Below are 23,746 nucleotides of genomic sequence, written 5' to 3'. Positions count from 1 at the left end.
TCCTAGTTCCAGGGTGTGTACGTGCTGATTGCTGTGTGTATGTGTGTCTGCTAGAGTGGTTTCTGTTGCAGGGATCTTGGCTGCTGTCAGGCTAGGGGACTCCCAGAGGAAGCCAGTCCTTGTTCAGTTTACAGTGAATGATTCCCTTCCTGCCCTGCACAGCCCTGCAGGCCAATGGCCAACCAGGTTTGTGTGTATATGTGTGTGTCTCTGGGTGTTTGTGTACAGAGCTGCTTCATAGGGTGGCCTGCTGGAATGAAGGAGAGACACTGTCCTGTAAATGAGAGGTCACAAGTTGTGTAATCGGCAGTGTTTGTCCACCAACAGCCATGTGTCCACTCAGAATCCTTAAGAAAGACAGGCCTACCTGTTTTTTTCTTCTTCTGCACACAAAATGTCTTCACAGCACTTTTGTGAAAGAAAACAAATTTGAAAAGTAGAAAACAAATTTTAGAAAAAGCATGTTTATATTTACTCTCTTTAAGTCAGGGGCTATACATAAGTGACTCATACAGAAAGCAAAGGCAATTGCTATGCAGAATTGCCCTTTACAGAGAGCTTCATATCTAAATTACTATTAGTTTAGTTTAGTTTAAATGTTATGATGCATTGTTTGTTCTAAACTAATTATCTATGTCCCATATAAATTTGTAGAGTTTAAATAGTTGACAATGACAAATGTTGATGCATCAATAGAGAATTTAAGATTTCCTGAAAAAAACGTATGGCGAGACGGATTACAAGTATTTTAATTTAGCTCTAATTTAACATTTGCACAAAATGATCATTTCAGTAGGAAAGGGCAGACCTATTGCTCAACTTGAAACAGTAATTTGTCACACTCATGGTGCTTGGATAAGTAATAATCCTACTGTAATGTTCCCTGCCAACTCTGTTTAAATCCCACAATAATATGGGACTTGTTGGAGACATGAATCAGGTCCAGTCCTCCCAAACATTTTAAACCACGTTTCAGTGTTTCCTCCAGGATCTTTTTCCTGGCACAGTCGACTCTAAAACAACGTTTCAGGCCATGTTCTGTTTCAGCCGTTACACATTAAGTGTGGATTAGATGAAGAATGCCACTGCTTCCAAAAATGTGGTGAAAATACTTGATCGGGGTGAATGGGGCTGGTAACATCTGTCACAGCTTTGTGGTTACAATCATTTCGACTGGAGTGGAGAAAGTCTTCACTAAAACTAGTGCATATGGGGTTTCCTTACAGTTTTCAAAAAATTAGCTGCAAGTGCTCTGTTATGCAACTACTCGGTACGCATATTGTGTCTAAGAATGAAAATCTGTCAACAGCAGGAAATTGACACTGGATGTTTGGCATCTATGGGGGAGTTCAGCTATTTCAGATATTTTGGTGGTGGAATAACATTTTAACAGCATAATATTATTTTAGGTAGAAATAAAAATACAATTCCAATCTTTCAAAATGTAATTATATTTATACAAAGAGTTACATAGTAGAATGACTCCTAGGATGGCTTTCCTTGATGATTTCCCTTCTGCTTTTTCAGATGGTTTAATTTACATCGATTTGTTGTACATACTATAAGACAGCTAATATATAAAAAATATACTATATCAATTGTTAGCTTTGCCTGTTATATACATGAGTCGTCTTTACTTGGATTTGGACGTGTAAACCCAAGAACAATACATAGAAGTTTAGACAATGCCTCCATCTTGTGGCCAAATGTATTTTTTGTGTTTGACTCACAAAAAGAAACTTGCCTCTAGTAAATATCTTTAACAGTGTAATTTATCAATAAAACACCAGTTTTCACATTGGATTAATGCCATAGAGATTACATCAGAAACAGACTAAATACAAAACTAAAGGCACTACACGAGCGCAAACATCCACCAAGGCAGCTTGCTAGTAATATTATATTTTGTATATACTGATTTTGTTTTTTAAATGCACTTTAAGAAGTTTCTGGTGTTGTAAAAACAAGTGCAGAGTGGAGGCTTTTGGTATCTGCCATGTTGAAACATTTTATATACTTGACATCATTTTTAGTGTAATTATTTGTTGTTATTTTTTATTTGTGTAACTGTAGTACATGCTGATCAATACACACCACATTTGCAAGAATCATAGCTTCTAGGTTAAAATGCTTTTTGTCAGTTTTTGAACAATAACTTGATCATTTGAAGACCTTGAAGACCTCAGTGGATGCATGCCAGATTTTAATGGATTGTTAACACGACCCCACGCTACAACCCCACCCCTTGTGTTTACAGACAAAATGAAAGAATGACAGGCATACAACCAAACTCTCACCAATAACATATTGCTCCTTGGCAGAGGTAATAACTATCATGAAAACAGTAAATGAAAAATAGGATTTATTCATTCATGTATAATAATACAGGCTTATTCGATACATTTAAATAGAGTGAATACAATATGTATTACTTTGTGAAAAGGTGATAAAGTTACCTTTTTACTCCTTCATTGTAAGCATACATTATTTAGAAAATGTCTGTTACAATGTTGAGCAGAATTAAATGTTATTATTATAAATCTTTATAAATACATATTCATAATAATCTAGGATAATGTTACAGTAACAGGATTTTAAATCAAAATTTAAAAAAAGGGGGGATTTACTTGAACTGTGAAGCATTTTACAAAATAAAAGAAAACTTACGTTATATACCTGCTATACATCGTACATAAACACACTTAATAAAAGCTTCACTCATTTCTCTGACAAAGTTTTCACATCTGCTTTAAAGGTCTGTCAGCCTTCCAACAGTCACACAAATACAATATATTAATACAATAATAATTCTTAGCAACACAAATTATTTAAGAGCTGCTGTTTTAAAAGCAAGAATTCTGGCTTCACAGTAACACCATATCATCTTTGCTCTCTTGACTCTCTTATTACCCTCAGCAGACATATTAATTATAAAATGAGGAATTGTTTCGGAAGACTAAATATCTATTGTTTGAAATTCAATTATCCATATAAGACATTTTTAGATTGCTACTGAAAATCTTGAATATCTTTGCTTTCTTAAATTTTGAATTCAATGCCATATTTTTGGTTTTATTCTTTAATTATATTCTTTTTTTGTGCCAGACATTAGTAATGCTAAATACATTTATGTATGTAAATTGCATATTTTTTCCTCCCTGTGGTATTTCAAATCAGGGTTTAAAATAATCACTTTATATATTTTCTATCTGCAGTGAGAGAAAGTATATATGCTATGCACTTACAAGAAAAAACTGTGCTGGATATGATCACATATCCATATATTGATCATTTATAAACTGTTCAGTCAAATGTTAAATTCCTAGTATGAAAAGAGATATTTAGCTCAGTAAGAGTTAAAAAATAACATTTGACTGTCTTTGCCTCAGCCATTACCAGAAATAACAGATTTTAAGTGACCTCATGATCGTTTGTCAAGTGTAATTTTACACTAATAATGCGCATTAAAATTTTTTAGTGAATATACAGTGCCTGCTGACATCTCTTTACACGTTGCCTGCAGGCCTTGGCAGGAAAAAAACGGCCTTCTGACCCTGGTGGGTGTCTGGTCCTGCTTTGGGCTGGCCATTCCTCTTCAAGGCGACGTACCAGTTGTACTTCTGAGAACGATACGTGTTGTGATGGTTCTCTTCGTATTTCTCCAGGAAGTAACACTCATCGTTCACAGCTTGCTGAAGCAAGAAAATGAAAGGGGGGGAGGATTGATTATATCTCTAATATACGGTTAAAGGTAATGGGGGCATTCACAAACAGTAGCTGAGCAGGATACAACGAGGAATAGTGTAACATACTGAATCACCAAAATAATAATCGACATAACAACCCTCTAAAATAAAGCTTGTCTGTTTTATTTTAGACATCCCAGGGACAAATTATTAGTCACAGCAATTTGCTAATTACACTGAAACTTTCCACTGTTTTGCAGTCTAGGTTGTTTTGCACAACCTGTTACAAAACTGTAACGATCAGCGAGTTTAAACTTACGCTGAGAAATGAATGAGCAATTGTGTGATTTAATGAAAAAAGATTTGGGTAAAAAAGGCTTTTAAAACTGTTACATAGAAAGACAAACAGGACCAGTGAACATTTGTTGCAATCTGTAAGTGTTCAGCCTTTCCATCAAAAATTAGTTTTTAAGTCAAATTGCAAAATGAAAAAAAATTAAAAAGCACAACTCACTACTCCACAGAGGCGTCCATTCCTGTTCATAGCCAGATACCTTCCTGTCGCCTCACCTTTGATGACCACCACCCCCGCACTCACAGCCTTCAGCCTCAGGATGTCTGCAACACACATTATGCAATGCAACACCACAGCGTTATTGCTTTTTTGTTTTTTCGGTTTTCTTTTCAAGGTTAAAGTGGAAGATCAAATCATGTAAAAACAATATCACTGTGATATCCCGGAATAAAAGTTTAGTAAGTATTTTTCAGGGAAACTAGGCCCTGCAGTCCAAACGTGTACACAGGTTAAGATGTTATTATTGCAAAACCAAATCACTAAGCAGCTTTACCAGCAGCCTAATTACTATTACTTTAGTGGTAACATGTCCTCTTTTCCTCATACCCTCATAGCCTTTAATCAAAACATCTTCTATTCTCTTTTGTTTAATTAAAAGCCTCCCCTTCATATCTTGCACGTACTCTCTGGCTCCTGATTTTGAAATATAGCCAGCAATCACAAATCAAACAGTTCTTTTGTGTTTTTCCTCACCATATGTGTCATTTTCTTGCCTCCCACCATTGACGGTTCCATCTGGTAAAATCCTTAGGTGATAGCCTCCATTCATACAGTAGAGCCTGGTCAGTGTCTGGGCTTCCTGCTTGGACAGGTCCAGGGACCCAGGTCCAATAGGCAGCACTGTAATGTCTCCCTCAGACATCATACAGAGAGTTTGAGGTATGGACGAAGCAGCGTGATGTCCCTGTGTCTGCAACGACAGAGAAGATCCAACGTGTTCACTGTTCACGTCACCTGGACTGCGGCTGAGACACAAGAGGAAACAGGAAGGGGAGGACAACGTCGCCTTCATAATATGATTACAGGAAATGCTCTCCTACCCTCGCCTAATCACTTTCTCCATCTGCCTAGCTCTCTGTTACTTTCTGTCAGCCTTTTAAGGAACACACTTTATTATGAAGTGATAAACCCATCCAGGGATCAGTTCTGGATGAAGGCCAGGAGGGGCAGCAACATGACCGGACTTGTTTTGGAACTGAGCATCACTTTGATTCGTTTTTGGAAAGATAATTTCCAGATGGTGGGTGATGTAATCTTACACCTGAAATCAGTGTGAGGCTAGACAACAAAATAACCAACACATGGACATAACAGCCAAGAGAGAAATTTGTGGTAATGGTTTAACTTCCTTTTAGTAAGTTTTATATTAGCCAGCATAATCTTACAAATGACGCTGAATTCTACTAGTGGGATACTGGAGACGTAACATTCTTCCCACGCTCTCTGAAGCATTAACACTAATCTATCGTTCAGCTGGATTTAACAGACATGTTAACACGTCAACAAATCAGCGACTATCAATATGAGAATTTAGAGCCCAGGCAGCCCTCTTGGTCTTACCCCTGGATTCTTCAACAGCTTTTCCAAAAAACAGTCAAGCTCATTTTAAAGCCACACTGTCAGTATAGTTTTTATTTCCTGGATGCTTGGGATCCCAGAGCAGCGGTAGCTGTCATAAAGTCAATCCAGTCCAGAAACAGCAGTGGCAGACCAAGCCGGTGGGGATACTCTAACACACACTGGTCTTTGTTATCATTTGAAACCGGAGGTATAGCTGCTGAAGAGCCAAGTTAGCCCACATCTGGAATGTCTTGGAAGAAGCAGAGAGAAGAGGGGGAAAAAGAGAGAGAGCGAGGGAAAGTGAAGGAGGAATGTAAGGCCTACCCACTGGCGGTCTGTTTTTCCTAAGAACAAGATCTGGAGGACAGGATTACTGGATATGAGAGCTTGTGCCAGACTGGCCTGGGGACCTTCGGACAGAGCAGCAAGTGGGAATGACGTCAAAAGTCCAACCAATGACCGAGTCAGAGTACAGATGTGTGGGAGGAGAGCTTGAATCTGTGTGTATTTCAGTGTTTATTTCAGTGTAAAGATGAAGAGCATGACGGTGAGCTAAAGTAAAGTTTGAAAAACAAGAGGGGGGGGGGGGGCAATGAAAGCCAAACAAATATGAGGCTTTCTGTTGACCCTGCAAAGGTCCGAGTAAACAACCTTTAGTTTACATGCTTCTAGCACCTCTTTTACTTTGAAGCACTTTCCAATAGTTCTACATGTGCTGCACAAGAAGTTTTCTCTTATTTCATTTGAATTGGCTTCACTGTAAGTTGTTTTGGCCTTTGACTAGCAGGTTATACTGTGTGGTAAAACTAGAGCATCAGTTCCACTGTGGAATTGATGCTGACGCTGTACCACATACTGTAACCACTCATCTACCACAATATTTCATTTTTCTCAGTATCGAAAAGCGGGAGGAAAGTTATGTTACAGATATGTACACACACAGACCAGATAGTCAAAAAGAAAGCACAAAGAAAGACAAACATTAACTTCATTTTTTGTTATGAAGATCCTTATTTAACTCTGCAGCACTAATTACTAGCCAACTATATTACCACACAGACAATAAGCCATCTTAGCCTTTGTCACCTACCTGTGACAATGTCATGTGACAGTGCCCCCGTTGAGCCAGCATGTCCTCTTTTCTTGCTCTTAACTGAAGCTCGACTGAAACAAGGTTTTTGGTGCCTCTCGTGCCAAACTGTCTTCCTCCTTTCGCTGCCAGTGAAGTGTCTGGACTTTATACGGGCTTCTTAAGTATGAATTTGAACTCCATCCACTCCTCCCTCACCTCACCCCCTCTTCTAACAACGTCAGAGGACGCATTTTAACAGGCTAACGTCAGGACTAAAATTACCATCCACGACTGGAGAGGGAGAAGGAGGACAAGCCAGACCCTAGAAATGAGCAAGGCCGCCTGTCTGACTGAGCACTGATACATTCTTGTAGTGGTGTCCTCCTGGAGACACTGGTAGGCAACACAATATAAACATTTATAAAAGACACAAAGGGAATGACTTCAGCTCCCAGAATTAACATAATACCAGTGCCTTTGGATTCCATGTTCTGCTTCCCATATTACAGGAAAATAGGATTCCATAAAATTCCTGCAAAACATATAATACTCAGGTTTCAAAAATACGAGTGCATTACATGTATACAGTAAAAGTATGTGGGGTGTAAATGGAGGAATACTGTACTTAAATGAGGCATTAAGGAAAAATAAAGTTGTATTTTCAACAAAATACTCCATATCCAAAACAAAGATTCATTTTAAAACAACAGAAAGAAGGAAATGTCGAGTTTTGTGCCTCCATAATTCCGGTTCTGTAATCTTGAAAAAGAACAGAAATGCTGACACACTCTCCTAAAAGGTTAACCAAAAGATATGAGGCTGATTTTTGACTGGCAGTAACACTGAAGCAGCTCTGAGAGGAAAAAACATAAAAAAGGAATGTAAGTCCAGAAGATAACACAGTAATGATCGACAGCCTCACATTAGCTCTTACAGAAGGTTAATGTTTGGAATTTGGGGGAGTAATAAGAATTTATGATTCAAAATGCTGCAGGACATATTAAAAGCATTTTCCAAAGCCTATAAAAATAGACATATTTGGATATGCACTGTGATGTGCTGACATTTCTAAAAATGGTGGAAATGGCTTCCAAGACATGGCAATCTCAATATCTATTTTTGCAGCCCTTCACTGTCTGTCCTGCAGCTATGTGAGAATAAACAGTGGTGGTGTGCAGGCTAGGTGATATATTCACACTGACTACTTTGTCCCTGTCTTCTTCTAATGGATTTTTCTCTCCGTAATTCATCCTCTGCAGTGCATCTAAAGGTTAAAACCATCACTTTGAAGTCAAATAATCACGAGACACAAGACCGTGTCAGGAATGTGCAGAAAAAAAAGAGTGATAACCAAAAACTGAGGAATCTGACCTACTTTTCTCTCACCTGTTCCATCAGCATTGAACTGCTTCTTTTTCTTTGCTTCTATTAACCACAAGGTGGCAGAATAGGGTTAACCTTGGTGGTGCTTCAGGCTGCAAAAATCAAGTGTACTGTTCTATAATCATGTTCACAGAGCTGACACAGGCATATTTAGAGCATGCACCATTATACTGCATTCTCACTAAACCTGCATTCTCAGTTCTGTATTGGCACAGTATCAGAACAGTGAAAGTATTATCAAATGCAGATTTACACGCTACCATTTATTGGGTGTTTGTGTGTTTGAGCTGGTGAATATCAAATTCAGTATTTCCATTCCTGAAACAAATATGTGGCTAATTAGCTTCTTAGTGTTGTAGTTTGTACACCAGCCTTGCCTGCCAGTGAGATTGAGTGCAGATAGTGTTGTTTGTCAGAGCTTTGACACAAAAAATCAGTGTGAGTGAACCAAAACACTACAAGTTACAGATTAAAAAGCCAAAGTGGGTTCATCTCAGGTCATATTGCATGAATTCATTTTATGGGGTTTTTAAAGGCTAACTGACACTCTGTCATCATATGCTTTTATCTTTGACATGCTGCTGATTAAGTGCCATTAATCTACAAGTATTCTGCCAAAAATTAAATTCCCAAAAATGTGTCTGATGCTTGAGAAAGGCAGGTTTGAAATGCTCAGTGCTGTAACATGCTTTCTTTTTCTCTAGATAATTCCACCTAAATTCTTGAGTTCCTGGCAGTCTTGGGCTTGTCATTAAAAAGCATTTGTTTCAGTTGTTTTATTAAGTGCTATGTTCTCCATTTCAGATACAATTTCTTCCCCTTCAGTTTTTTCTGGTCTATTTGTTCTTAGCGTTATCAGAGAATTATTAAGACCAAATGCTGATCCTAAAGAAAAATCTGTTTCCTGCATCACCTCATTATGTGGTGGTTAATTCTGGTTCTTAAACTAGCCTCCTGGATTTTTAAAATTTATACATAAACAACAGGTGACTTCCTGCACATTGCATGTCTGTGTACACCAGGCTGTGACAGATGGGGTAATGAGCAAGCGACCAGATGCAGTGCTCTACTCTGACAGAGGAAGTGACACTTCTAAATATGAGCTGTTTTCACACAATAACCACATGCACTTAGTGTGCATGTATCAGTGACACGAAGTGAGATCTTAGGACAGGAATCAGTGGCAAAAATGCATCAGGCCTCTTCAAATAACGGTTGTATCAAGCTTTACTGGGTCTGCCAGTAGATCAGTATCAATCTGATATCAAGTAAATACAGAGCAAGTATTGCCAAAGCCAATAGCCTATGTAGGAGAAAGCAGTGAGTCATGATAAGATAAATCACTATTAATTTGCAAATTCTGAACACATTTAATGAAAGCTAAATCGCTTTAATTTTTACTTTCCACAATTATTAGCTAATGCAACAAATCACGCCTTTCCATCAAATATCGATACTATCGATCTATCAGCCCACCCATAGAGCTCACAGCTAGATCAGATCACCATATTAAGGATGTCCCCTCTTATCAAAGAGAGCCATAGAGTGTAAAAAACATATCTAAAACTACCAGTTTAAAGCCATCTGGAAACATATTTATCACAGCCTATTATATGTTTATATATTTTTGATGAAAAGGCGTATTTTTACATTATATTATAAAATAGCACAGCTATTTTAATGTGATGCAAACAACTATGGACCAGATTTACAGAAACGGCAAACTAGTGCGCTCAGGTGTGGCTGGTTTTACGCGTGGAATACAAAAGTTGCAGTCAGTTTTTCCCATTATCAAGTGCAAAAAATAAGGTATGCTCTTTTACTGCGCAATTAACAGTAAATTGGCGTGTCGCAAACGACAGTAACTCAGTTTGCATACTCCTCCCAGAAATACATATAAGACGGGGTCAGTCGCAAGGGTCTCCGAGTTCCCAGCTCTTACACGTAATCCCCTCTCTCTGTTTATGCAGCCTCTTACCAGTAGAGGGCGCCAGAGGTGATGGAGGTGGTGGAGCCTTGGTGGGTACCTCTCCTCTCTACAGAAATTCCCCGCTCTAGTTGAAATGACATCACCGTCTCCTCCCACCAACCAGACTCCGGAGCCGCTGCATGCACAGATCGTTTATTCACGAGAAGATGCTTTGACAGGTTTTGACCTGTAGCATGCTTTTAAGCCAAAACATGCTCCACTCATTGAAATAAAATGAATGAAAAATATTTCATACATGTGACCCAGTTATTAGTTTTTCATTGAAGAATGGGCCTACTTTTTGGGAAGCCCTAATTGACACTGTTTTTACCCCACAGGTTAAAGTTCACACCATTCAATGGAAACTTTGAAAATTTTGACAAATAATTTCTACTCAAAAGGTAAAGCGTTTCCTTCTTCGAATGTAAAGATATGCTTTCCATGCTTTCCAGAAATCCTTATTTTATACAATAGTAACCAAATATTTCTGGTGTTTGAGCTTTTGGACAAGCCAAGCTAATTTATATTAATAAAAAAATAATCAGCTCTTCATTTCAGTTTAAAGGTAACTGTTGTGTCCCTGATATCTCTTTACTTTCCTCCCTCCACCTGTACTGTAGTGGGACAGAAGTGCATGATATAGTATGCTGATTGATGCAGCTTGTGAAGCAGTGTGAGTGACATCATCCCCAGAAAAACAGCCTTTTAATGTGATTATTAATTAGATGACTTGCATCACCTTTTCATTAATATTATTAATCTATTGGTAATGAAACACAGTGAACATAATTGCACAGGAACAAACCAAAAACAGAAAACCACTTGGTTGCTTAATATCATACTTTAATGATATACATTATTGGCATATTATTTTACATTGCACTGATGTACCACACCTTGTAAACTAGTGCCACAGGTATGTAGGATGGCAAAGCTGGGGTAGTGGTTGGTGATGTTCAGAAGTGGTCCAGTGGACCGGGATAAAATGCAGTACATACATTTACAGGTCTTAGGAGATTAGATGTGTGTTGACTTTGGTGAGCTATTAACTTTTCTTCCAGTGATTTTCTTTCTTTGTTCTTCTGTTTAGAGTGTAATGTGCTGATATTGGTTGAAGTATCAAAGGTAGAATGTTGACTTTCTAAAATTAAGCCTACCTGCTAAGTATTAATTACTAATTAATTACTAATAAAGTAGTAATGTGCGAATATTTTCACTGTTTATATGCTGCGTGCTGCTCTTTCCATCTAATTCTGAGACTTCACTTTTCCAACGCAGTTTCAGGAAACTTGGTCAGAGTGGACCCTCCTTCTTTTATCCCACCCATCTTTGCTCTGGAGCAGCGATCCGCTCGATCCGCCCCTAAACGGTCGAAACTGCCCTCCATGTCGTGCCTTGCCATCTTATTGGTCTAGACAGACGTCAATCAGTGGATTACCCTTGTCGGGGTAGGTTGATTACGGTCTGCGGCGCTGAGCTGAGCGGTGCTGGGAGAAAACAGTGCATTTAAAACCGCCCAGGGAAGACACCGCATTTACGAGCGGAGTTTTTTTTTTTTTTGCTGCCTCCCTCCTCATCGGCCCTGTTTCAGTCTGTCCGGTCCAGAATGAGTCGGTCGAGAAGAATGCAGCACCGGCTTACCTGAGCAAGTGGACACCTTTTCTTTGAAAGCCGTTTCCAGACACTTATTCAGCTCTGTCTTTTTCCCCCCTTTTGAAATTTAATTTTAATTGGATGTCTTGTTGGGTTACTGCTGCTGCTTGTGTGTCTGCCTGAGTGTTTTCCTTTGCAAAGAAAAACGAGGTTATGTAGGTAGGGATTTCTCTCGGATCCATCTCCGTCCTGTTGTTTTCATGTTGTAATTGGATTTTCTATCATTTACAACAGCAAAAGCAGCGCCAGAACAACAGGTTTTCTCCCTCCATCATCATCATCTCGTTCCTCTTTCCTCCTGCTGTCCCAATCGTTTATTCTTTTGCCGGGTGGTGGTGGTGGCGGTGCAGAAGATGGGATTACCTGCCCTGGAATTCAGTGACTGCTACCTGGACAGTCCACAGTTCAGGGAGAGACTCAAGTCTCACGAACTAGAGCTGGACAAAACCAACAAGTTCATCAAAGAGCTGATTAAAGACAGCAAGGCTCTGATCCAGGCTTTGAAAAGTAAGTGGAGGTTGGAAGGGGCGTGAGTGTGTGAGACTGATAAAATGTGTGTGAGGAGGTTGCAGTTGACAGTTATATGTGATGTCCCTAATTATTGAAATTAAGGGGAAAACAGTCAAATGTGGTTCATGTGGGCTTGATAGAATCACAAGGATTGAGAGGTGAGAAGCCTCCAGGTGTGAAAGTCTCAGTTTCATTGGATTCATGTGAAAGGGTTACACTCTGCTTTGTGTGTGTGTGTTTCTGATAAGGCATGCTGAGAGGCTAGGCGGGTGAATTTGACTGATCACAGTGCATAGTGTCCTCTCATGTTGTCAGCACATTTGTTCCCATTAGCGTACATTGTGAGGCGTTTAGAGTGAGAGAGGGGGTGTGCACTGTGTTTCATTCACATTGATATCTGCTGCTGTTCATCTGATGGGATTTGAGGCTGTGATATGCTAAAAACATTGTCCTTTAATCTAAAAACAAAAGCCTTTATTTTAAATTAAAATTTTTATTTTAGAGAGGCATACAAATCAGAGTGGGATTGAATGGAATATGACTTTTAGGTGTGGTGGTAAAATATTTGTGTTTCTCTAAAGGTCAAACTTGGAGTCACGATCAGCATTACAGGCCAAGTGTGTTTATGCATGCACGGAAATTGACTCAGTGGCTCTCACACATATTTACAAGAGAAATAATGAGGAAAAAGCAAACATTAATGCATGACGTGTACGACAAAGAAGGTCGGAAAATTTGTGCCAGTGTATACATTTAATGGCAAGGTTTATCTAATGTTTATTCTTCAAAAGCAAGAAGAAATGATTTGAATAACAACAAATGTCCAACATTCAAATGTTAATCTTATCAGCCTAATCAGGGCAGTTCCTATCACATAACACTGGGTGAACCATGACTGCTTAAACAAAACATTAATGTGTAACTTTTATGCGTAACTTTACTTCAGTGAACCACGGTTCAGCTAAGGATAAGCATAATCCCACCTCCCCAGAAAGACTAAACTAATAGTTTTTTCCATGCAAAAAATATGAAATCCAAGGCTTTCACTTTTGGTAGGGAGTCACGAGCACCTCAGAGGCTGTGACAGCACTTCCTGCTTCGGTAGTGTAAAGTTCATTCTTGTGCCTACACAGTTTTCATCAGCATGTGCAAAGATAAACAAGTGCCATTAAAGACTTACTGTGTCTTTAATAGTCCTGTCAGTATTCAAGTCTAACTTTTTATTGCGCCTTTTAAATCTGCATTGATGTAAAGTTCATGATGGGCAGGGCTCAAAATGACGTGCAGTAAGGAAGGAAGATTCGGTGGTCAGTATTACTGTGGTATGTTCTAGAGGCTGGTCCAAATGTCTGCTCTGACCAGCATGAAATCGTATTCTGGCATAAACTTTAACAAATGAACACATTCAGAATTTGTGATGTCATGGTTCAACTATACTAAAATTGACAGTTAGCAGCTGTTTTTAGTCTGTGTAGTTTGCTTGCATACAGTGATGTACAGTCAATGTCAGGTAAGATCAAATTTAATTCGTTAGCACAGCCTGAACTCTCTTAGGTAACATTTGTTGTAATTTCTTTCAGTCGTCTTCATGAATAGTTCTCCAAGCATCTTGAAGGAAATTCAAAGCTCATCTTTGGATGTTGGCTGAATTTTGCTCTCTTCTCTGTTGAGATGATCCCACACTGAGGTGAGGCCTCTGGGGAGGCCAATCTGTGATTGATAGGAAAAAAAAATCAAAGACCACTGGTTCGTAAGACACGATTTTCAGATGCCGCTCATCTGCTATAGATGTGTATATATTTAGACCTGCCCCTTCTTCTTTTGTCCTCCGCTTGTTTCCTCAATTCTTTTTAAGGACACATTAAACAACGTGCTGTGTTATGACAGTTTCCCAGTAGCTCTTTGGGAATCCCCTTGTTGGTGCAAAAATACTGTTTAGTGCAGGGGTGTCGAACTCCAGGCCTCGAGGGCCGGTGTCCTGCAGGTTTTAGATATCATCCTGGGTCAACACACCTGAATCAATGATTGGTTCATTACCAGGCCTCTAGAGAACTTCAAGACATGTTGAGGAGGTCATTTATCTTTTGTCTTATTTGAGGTACCCTATTAAGTCCTGATGTACTACATAGAGCAGCGGTCCCCAACCCCCGGGCCTCAGACCGGTACCGGTCCGTGAGTCGTTTGGTACCGGGCCGCGAGAGTTGAGGCTCAGGTGTGAAATTTATGGTTTTCAGGGTTTTTATCGGTTTTCAGCGTTATTCTGTTATCGTTTTTATTGTTAACTCGGTTTTCCTGGGTCTTTTCACGTGTGTTATGAATAAATCTTTTTTTCCGTACCGGTGCTAGTTTTATTTTGTTGTATTTATCCGCGACACCTTAAAGGCCGGTCCGTGAAAATATTGTCGTGCATAAACCGGTCCGTGGCGCAAAAAAGGTTGGGGACCGCTGACATAGAGGACATCCTGGGCTTTCCATTGATATCTCCTGTATTTGGGTTAACTCTTTTAGCTCCAAAAAGGAAGGAAATCACAAAAAAGGTTTAATGGGAAGATTCTTTTTTCCTCGGTTCTCAGGAGGATACAGTGCTAAAATTGTTCTGTAATAATACTACTAATAATAAATTATCAACAAAATCATGTTCAAAATGCTTTGAAATAAGTCACATTGCTTTCGTGTGAAAATAGTGTCAAAGCAAAGTAAGATTAAGACCTTGAAGCATTACAGAGAAAAGCCAGTGTTCTCTGCTGCTGTTATGCATGACAACCATGTGGAGACAGCCAGGACTGTTTGAGGTGTGGGGAAAGAAAAGAAAGAAAAGTAATGAGCAACAACAAACAATAAACACAGAGTAGCTTGGTTACCTGGAGCCAGAGATCCCTGCAGATAAATAGAAGGAAAGGGACAACAGGAAGGAAAAAGTATGAACTACAAGACAGAGAAGACTCAAAAAAAACTACTTGATGGCGCGAGATGGGTGAGTTCAAAACCGTCCATTAAATTTAAAGCTTTTGGGTGGATGTTTTTGAAATTTTCATGGATATTTAGCTCCCAATCCAAGTTTACCTATCACATCTACAAATGCCAGTTAAAATGAGTTCTGTCAAATGTTTTGGTTGTCGATTAAATACAAATATATATTCTTTATTAAGTCGTTGAGCACAAGAGCAAGACATCCAGATTCAAATTTGCCAAGGTTGATGCCACTACATGTCTACTCTCCGTTTCTGTTTTGACTAATGAACTGATAAAAGTTGTAGTTTGGAGGTCAAACCTTTACCAATGTTGCTATAGCAGCGGTATAATGACAAAGATAAAGGGTAATTTCATTTGTACAGCTCAAAGAATTGTAGTTGAAAGGATCGTGTGATGGGAAATTAAACTGGCTGTTGTTGAGCATTAACAATTTTCACAATACAGGCAGTATTTGACCATGATTCTGGTTTCCAGAAATAATTAGAATGAAACTATGACTGGCACTCCAGGACTGGATAATACCAGAGAGATGAGTTAAGTACTTTTAAAGTGACTCAGAAATTTTGTTTAACCATATGTGAAATCATCTCTTTGGCTAAAGTTTAATAGAATATTGTATTTAACAACATATTCAGTGGTGAGCTGATGCTAGGATGACCAGTAGTAATGTGTTTACCAAAATCTGTTATGATGGCACTGGAAAAAGTCTTCCAAATTCCTCTGGGGAATGAACCCTAGTTATTGAATTACCAGTTAAGAGGAACTCAGGCATGCTACGGCTGCTTTTGTGCATGACCAAATTGGAAGTTGTGTCACTTGGAGACTGAAACAGAGGTCTGTTTCCTCCTGGGAGATGTTGCTGAAGAACTGTTGATGCAGCACAAAGATGGCATGTTTGTCCAACGTGTCTTCCATGGGGAAGATCCTCATTGCTCATTAAAGAGAGGGCCAGAGTGCACAAACAGTATATCCATTGCCCGTTTGTTGGTGTGAGCCGAGTCGAACCGGTCTCTGAAGTTGGTCATTGATAAATTGTCAAAAATTCTTGGCTACAACTTAACACCACAAAAGACATCATGATGGACCTTCTTGCTCTGTTAGGTAAATTGTTTGGATTACTTGGCCTAGCTGTTGCAGCACAGAGTGATCCTTGCAGTCAGCAAGCCACAAACAGGGATGAAGCTTGGTAGTACTTCTTTGTTCAAAGTAGTTTATTATTTACACTCTTCAGATAGGACAGAACCTGCAAAGGGCCGATGTTCCACTCTGCTAAATATACCTTTTTAACAGCAAACTAGCCCAATTCTCTTTCACGACAAAGCGCTGGTCAGCTGATGTGCGGCTACGAAGACAATTCTGCTTTTGTCCTTATGTGGGATCCAGAAATCAGACGGCGTGACCTGATTCACTAAGGCCGGGATGAGAGAGGGAGATGTTGTTGCATGTTCTGTGCCATTGTAGCAGGGTGCTGGCAAATAAAGAGCAAGTCAGCAAATTTTTTGAGTTAATCTTTTTATACCTGTGCTGTGCTGCGTCATGTGCTTTTGAATCCGTTGCAACAGGTCTGTAATATCTAACAGCATGTCGGAGTCCTCTTTGCAGTTACATAAGTAACTGTCTGCGCACACACCTCCACCTCCTCTGCTTTTCTGTAAACAGTGAGGGGATGTGTGACTGTCCCGGGAAGCCCCTAAGGTTTAGCTGGTTACAGTTTGCTGCTGTCTGCCTGGGGTAGCCTGACAGCTTTCACTTGTGTTTTTATTATGACAGGTTTAACCTCGGGCTTACTGTAAAATATGCCTGTTCCTGTCACTTTTTGATTTTCAGTTGAGTAGAGGGTTCGTCATATGATGAGACCGGTGAGTTAAACATGTGGGTCAGAGGAGTTTCCTTAATGTTTTTGTCAAGGTTCTGTTTCTTTTAACTTTGACAGCAGTTACAGTGAAGCAAGACTGTTTTGCCTTCTGTATCATGAAATCACCTTTCTGCACAGTCCATTTGTATGCTACCATGCCCACGGTATCCTCCATGTCAAAGGTCAATCTGACTGGCAGGTTGTGATGCTCTGTAGAAAGGACTTTCTGACTACTTGCAAACTAAAAGTGTGCTTATGACCATATGTCACCTTTGGTGACACAATGTTGGTGATGCTAATTTTGGGTGACCAAACAGAAACTGTGGCGGTTTTATATACCTTCCTCTGCTCCAAATTTAGTGACACACTCATGTTTTAGACTTTATACCTTCTTTTGCAGCAGCATTCATATTTGAAGCCTTGTTAAGCATTTCCTGTAAGAACTGGCTTTAGTCCCCCAAACATATAAACATAGTGGGGGGATTTCACTGTATTTTCTTTTTCTTTTTTGCCCTAGTCAATAAACTTCCACATTAATAAAGCAGAGGTAGAGCATAACAAAACAGCAAAGCTTATCACTGGACTGGAAGGACAATGTCTGAACTATCGGTCTATGCATTTTTTTTTTTTCTGCATTTATTTTTTATTATTCTTCCCAATTTCTTTTTACTTTTTTACAGAGTCTCCACAGTTGATATGTAATTGCTCATCACATAGTCATCATATTATTTACCAAAAAAGAATGTTGCTTGCAGAGGTGCCATCGCCACTGTTGCAAATTAACAGCAGCTCCATCCTGTTTGAGGGTAACAGACTGGCTTTTGTAGCAATTACAGATGTAGACACATTCAGACCAAAGCCATGCAAACGCACACAAACTGTGTTTTAGTATAGACTCTGACAGCCACAAACCCTCACTTGAATAAGTAGTTTTGAAGCGTACACAAATGTGGGACGTGAGATGAACATGCGCACGAGCAGATGCCCATGTGTGCGCACACGCAGATGTTGACACGATTGCGTGTGTTAGCCAGATGTCATTTTAGGGTCGACCTAGCTTGTTATTACTGAGGCTGTAGAAATGTTTGGCTCTCTGCTCCACCTCTAACATGACACGGCTCAATCAGCCAAGCAAATCGTAATTACCAGCTAAGCGTTCACTGCAGCTCCGAAGGAAACGAGGCAGTGCGTTCAGACGCTTGCATGACAGCAACACGTGATTTTTGCCATTTTTTGAGCTAAAAGTGTGTCTCAAGGTTCAGGGTTGTGACTTCTATCATCTGTTGTGATACTTGATCATTTTTTTGTTTTACATCTTAAATGTGTAAATATAACTCAGTGATTTAGTTCTGGTATTAACACTATTGATTGAAAACATAATATGCAAGTGTTTTGATTTGTAATAGCCTTATCTTGGTTATTGTGATAAGCTAAAAGGTCTAGTTGTTTTTTGAACCTGTCCAAGACACATAATGAGAAAACTGTAATTATTGTAAACAGTTAAAGACAAAGGACCTGTATTGAACCTAACATGACCACCCCAACAATTCACCATTTTTACCCAATATTGCTTCACAGTCATAACTGCTGTTTATGTTTCAGTTATTTAAACAATGCTTCAGCCTGTAATTATATTCCAGTTTGGAGTCTCGGAGCTCAATTGTGACCAGTTTTTAAACAATTTGGCCGTAGTCTTTGTAGATTAGCCACTAATGTGTGTTTTGGTTTGATTTTTTTTTTTTTTTTTGGGCCCAAGCCCCACAGGTTGTTTTTCTTGTAGGTACTATCCCAACTTTCTCTTTGTGTTAGACCTCAGTCACATAATCCTGGGGATCAGTCATCGACTCCCTGCCCACCAATGGTCACAAGTGAAATTTGTCGAGTGGGTGAGGGCTCTCGCTGGGTGAACCTGGGTGTAAATAGGGTGCTACACCAAAAACCTCCTGATGATTGATTTTGTTGGTAGCAGATTGTTTTTGTGGATGATAGAGATTCATCAGCAAACACTCTACTTGCCGAGCAGTACTGAAGCTTGGAAAAAGTGTGCTGCTAGCCAGAAATGGAGAGTGTTTGTCTTCAAAATCTAACTTGTGCCTAATTGCTGCCACTAACAGACTTGAAAAGATGAAGCTTTTACTTTGGAAAAAAATAGTCTTGGTTTCTGGTTTTCACACTTCCTGCTTCCACTCTACAAGTAGTTGGTGACTGCTTACAGATGAATTGCATGAATTTGCATTGTCCCCAATGCAAACTACAGGTGATCACGGCAGTCTGCTAGTGACATCGCCATATACCTCTTTTTGTGAACACTTTTCTCTTGGGACCAGTGATGATTGATTTTCATGTGATTTTCAATCACTGAGTAACTGAAAATTCTTAAATTTTGTTGGAGTGTAAGGAAAGTTCGGGCATCTGCATAAGTTGGTGTAGCTATGGCTTTACAAGGACCCCTGTCTCTGTTGTAGTTTGGACAGAAATGGCTGAATAGTAAAATTTTTGATGGCCACCGTATTTTAACTGTGATTGTTATGATGTGTAGACCAGCTTTAGCCAGTAAAACAATGCCAGAGCTGGGTCTGTAGAAGAAATAGTTGATGCCTAAACTTTATTAAAGTAAATTTACTCCCTAAGAATTACAGCTACACGAACATGTTGTAGTAAACCTGTAATGCTTCCTGGCTGCAAAAATATAGTGTGTGCATATATTAAAGGCTAACTAAAAGCACAAGCATATTGTTCAGGCATGTGTGCTTAGCTGCATGCTGTCTGTTACTGGTTAAAAACAGGCCTTCCACCCATTAGGGCCATCTTGATAATGGCTTTCTTTTCAAGCATTTACTCTGACTTCAAATTGACCTTTAACTGTCGTTGGCAACCTCACAAATAGGCTGCTGGCTAAGTGAGTGTGTAAATGTCCCACAGAAGAAGAAGAAGAAGAAGAAGCAGGAGTTCCCTGGAGCTCTGAGACCGTCTGTTAATGGCGGGAATATTATGCTTCTACTCCATGTTGCTGTTCTGTATAAAAAGCCTTTTAGCCAGCAGTCCATGTAGTGACAGAGCCAATTCAGCTCCCACCGTGATGCTGTTGCATTTGCTGCCACACCCCTCTGGTTCTTTAACACCGGCACACTATGTAAAATCACACACTTTGGCGCCATTGCGCTGACTTGGTGTGTTTAAGTGTAAACACGCAGTTGCGCTGTAAAGAGAGGTGTTCTTAAAGGCAAAATCTGTGAGTGAAAAAAGGCTTCATTCTTCTTCTCACGTTACCTTCTGTCTTTCTTTTTTCCGTAGCCACCCACTGTGTTTTTGGTTAGTAACAACAGGGGTAATGGCGGTTATTCAGTAGTTCAGCTGTCAACTATTCTGATGGATGAGGGTTATACGCACACACAAGTGCACACCACACCATAACTAATTCTCAATTATGGCACGACTGAACCTTTCTTTCTTTCTTCTTCTTTTTAACATCCAGAGCAAAAGAAGAGTTTGTGCTGGGAGGCAAATGAAAGAACCAGTACGTAAGGAGGAAAGGAGGTGGGGGGTGCGGTTGTGTTTCACACTGTTTAAAAGCTAACATGACCTTATTTTTTTTTTTTGAAAAAGTGTCTATAGAGGAGCCTCTGGCTTGGTGAAACAGAGTAGAAAAAGAATTGTGTGGAAAAGTGTAAGTAAAACATGGGGACAGAAAAGAGAGGCGTTTCACTCTTTCCTCTGCATATGTCGCATAAGAACAAAGATGATATGGTTACGTGTGCATGCGTGCAGTTATATTCTAACTGTGCATGCTGTACATCGTGTGTGTTTCCTATTAGAGGCACATTTCTGCTTGCAGAAGATTTGTATGCATACAGTAAATGGGTGTGTGCGTGTTTCTACTGCAGCACAGCACAGCACAGTGGGGGCTGGGGGTCTTCCTCTAGCTGTGACGTAGCATGGATGAAAAGGAAATTAGGGCACGACACAGCCCTGCTATTTTGCTATTGTTGTCTTGCATTGACACTGGAGACAGTCTGAGACACACACACACACACACACACACGCATACACATTTGTACACACAAGAAGAAATGTAAAGGTTGTGTAAATTTAAAAAAAAAAAAAAGTCTAGTGGGTATGATGTAAGGCAAAATGGATTTCATAATCTCTATCTTTTGTCAGACCAGCAGTCATCGCTTCATCATTGTGCAAATCTGCAAGTTTGCCTACTTCATTGCTACTATTCCATGTGTGCCCTCATGCGATCAATAGTGGGGGGGGGGTTTCTGGTCATTTGAAGATTGGTCAGTAATTTGTGATGGATATCTTTTAATGCACATTAAAAGATATCCATCTCACATGCATTAGCATTAGCACGGAACTCTAGAGTTTGCTCAAAGTAAGGCCATCAGTAGACTCTGTGTGTGTCATAAACATTCATGTTTAAAACGGCTTGATGCATTCTCAATCATCCAGGTAAGTAAATCTCCAAAGGTTGATTCTGTTCATCTGGACGTAGCCCACTGAAGGAATTGATCAGTGGTCTTTGATCAATGGTCATGAGAATTTGCATAATCATGATGAAGGAACTGACCTCCCAGTCCATTTTTCCTTCAGTAGGCTGGTTTCAGTCATTATGCAAATGTACTGTTGATAAGATTGGGGAAACCTGCAGTCAGCTGAGACTGAAGAAGTCACTTGAATGAGTGACGAAACGTTTCTCCCACTGAAAACGCTACGTCCAGATGAACAGAATCAACTTTTGGAGAAACATTCATGTTGCAGTGTAATAAATATCCTCATTAAAAATCTAGTAGGGTCCTATCAGGTCATTTAAATGTGACAAAGAAAAGCGATTTGAAGCAGAAAAGGCTTGTTTATCTATATCAGTTTAAAATTGGCGTTACTACTGCTGCCCTGTCATCTGATTAATTGAAACTTTGACGTGGAGTATTGGATTCAGAATCAATCAGAATCCGAATACTTGTCCAGTATTCAACCTGGACGAAGGCTTGTAAATATTTTAGCTTATGGTTATTCAGTTACATTGCTTGGCAGCAATACAGTAACTCAACCCCTCGATGTAGTGAGTACTTGTGTGTTGTGATAATTAGGACTTTTTGTTTTTGGTTCACCTTCCACATCCAGTACAGGCCCAATAGATGCATACAGACCAGGATGACATATTTCCTTTTTTGTCTGTGGTTGCGCCTATTCGCAAATTCACACATATGACTATATATCAATGTAGAGGCAATCTTCACGAGGTGTGAAGCATGCATAAAAATAAAAATGCCCTGTTTCTCTTTTTCTTTATCTGGTCCTTGCCCTGTTAAACCTAAAATGAGTCACAATTTAGAGATGTAAAGAGAAGTCACTCAAGGAACTGAAAAAGGAACTGCAAAGCAACAAGTTGGTCTGTTGCTCTCATGCCATGGTTAGAAATGCACAAAACCCATCATAATTTAATTATAGTTGATCGTTCATGAAACTGTAAAGAGGAAGTGGGATTTGCACATAAATGTTAGCTTTTTTTAATTTACAACTCTTGCACTCCTCACAACCCATACATCATTCTCTGACACGTACAGTGAGTTAATTGCAGAACTGGTGCGTGTGGTGAGCCTTTGCATATGCATGAAGTCATGTGTGTCAATGATAGAGGCTCCCTATCTGCTTAGCCACAAAGTTGCTGTTTCGTTTACAGGAACTACTGAGATAGTTTAAAGGCATCTTGCACTACTCTTACCTAAATTATTGCATTGCAGAGAAATACTGTGTAAGTTCTTTTTTTTTTTTTTCCTCTTTTTGCAACATACTTTGACTGAAATACACTTAAAACCAAGTTGTACAACCTATTGTTACTCTGCTAAATGAGTTGGTTACACTGTTTGTATTTCCCCTAAAGCTCATCTTCTCTTCTTTCCAAAACCTTTTGAATTGTGTCTCTTGCACAAACAGTAAAGGTGTTCTGGTCATTTAAAAAGGGCTTGTATGAGGGGTTTTAATCACGGTGGTGGGACGGTGATGATTTAGGCTTGTTTTACAGCCACAGGACCTGGACCCTGACAATGAGTCAACCGTGAACTCCTGTATATAAGACTGTCAGATAGCTAAAACTTTGCCAAAACTGGACAATGATCCCAACAAAACAGTTCACAAAGAAAGAATCAAGGTGATACGTTGTCCCAAAGTCCAAATCTCAACCAGATTGAGAATATTTATTTATGCATTTCAAACTTTAAGTGTTGTTTTAAAAAAAGAGTGAGACCTAACCTTTTGAGAGACTTGTGAAAGTCATAAACAGTAGCTGCTACTGGTGGTTTATAAGCTGCTGAATCATGTGGTGTACTTTCATGGTGTACACAAAAGTACATGGTGGGTTACTGTCATGTTTTTTTTTTTTTTTTTTTACATGACAGTATGTTGTCATTATGTATGTAGTATTCAGTAATTCCTGCTTTCATAAACAAAATACTTACTTGGGAAAGCAAAACTGATATTTTTTCTTTGCCATTTAAGTTTTAATATTAAAGCGCAGGAAAATATGGGGGAATAAAATGTGTAGAGCACTTACAACTTTTTGCTGACTCCTGACTATACTTTGGATCTTTACAGCTGCATGGAGGAAATGCCATTTTAACAAGTGAAAGCGATATGTTCATTAACCTTAGGACTCGTTTCTCTGCGTAAAGCAAATGAATCCAGCTGCCATTAGTGGAAAACTGTCACTTGCAATCCAATAAAAACC

The 23,746-nt window shown here is 39.4% G+C and overlaps 2 protein-coding genes across 5 annotated transcripts in view; one reads left to right on the top strand and one right to left on the bottom strand.

The window, feature by feature from the left end:
* Window positions 1-2,345: 2,345 nt before the first annotated feature.
* LOC116309367 (putative fibroblast growth factor 1) lies at window positions 2,346-6,847 on the bottom strand. 2 transcript variants are annotated; one of them, XM_031725952.2, is made up of 4 exons: window positions 6,692-6,847; window positions 4,735-4,951; window positions 4,201-4,304; window positions 2,346-3,692 (listed from the first exon to the last, which is right to left on the bottom strand). In XM_031725952.2, the coding sequence occupies exons 1-4, from the start codon at window positions 6,731-6,733 to the stop codon at window positions 3,507-3,509; spliced, it is 549 nt and encodes a 182-aa protein (XP_031581812.1). In that variant the 5' UTR covers window positions 6,734-6,847; the 3' UTR covers window positions 2,346-3,506. The 2 variants fall into 2 exon arrangements, with proteins under 2 accessions (XP_031581812.1, XP_031581813.1); XM_031725953.2 differs by lacking the exon at window positions 6,692-6,847 and adding an exon at window positions 5,602-5,968.
* Window positions 6,848-11,459: 4,612 nt separating this feature from the next.
* Window positions 11,460-23,746, top strand: part of LOC116309366 (rho GTPase-activating protein 26) — an 84,176-nt gene continuing 71,889 nt past the window's right edge. Inside the window, exons 1-2 of one of the 3 annotated variants that reach the window (XM_039618753.1) lie at window positions 11,460-11,670; window positions 11,913-12,185. In XM_039618753.1, the coding sequence (XP_039474687.1) occupies window positions 12,032-12,185 (154 nt within the window). In that variant the 5' untranslated portion in view covers window positions 11,460-11,670; window positions 11,913-12,031. Of the gene's footprint in view, window positions 11,838-11,912; window positions 12,186-23,746 lie in introns of all 3 variants that reach the window. The other 2 variants (XM_039618752.1, XM_031725951.2) reach the window with 2 other exon arrangements.

Source organism: Oreochromis aureus, linkage group 10 (genome assembly GCF_013358895.1).
Source record: "Oreochromis aureus strain Israel breed Guangdong linkage group 10, ZZ_aureus, whole genome shotgun sequence".
Classification (NCBI taxonomy): domain Eukaryota; kingdom Metazoa; phylum Chordata; class Actinopteri; order Cichliformes; family Cichlidae; genus Oreochromis; species Oreochromis aureus.
This window is presented reverse-complemented; position numbering and strand designations above follow the sequence as displayed.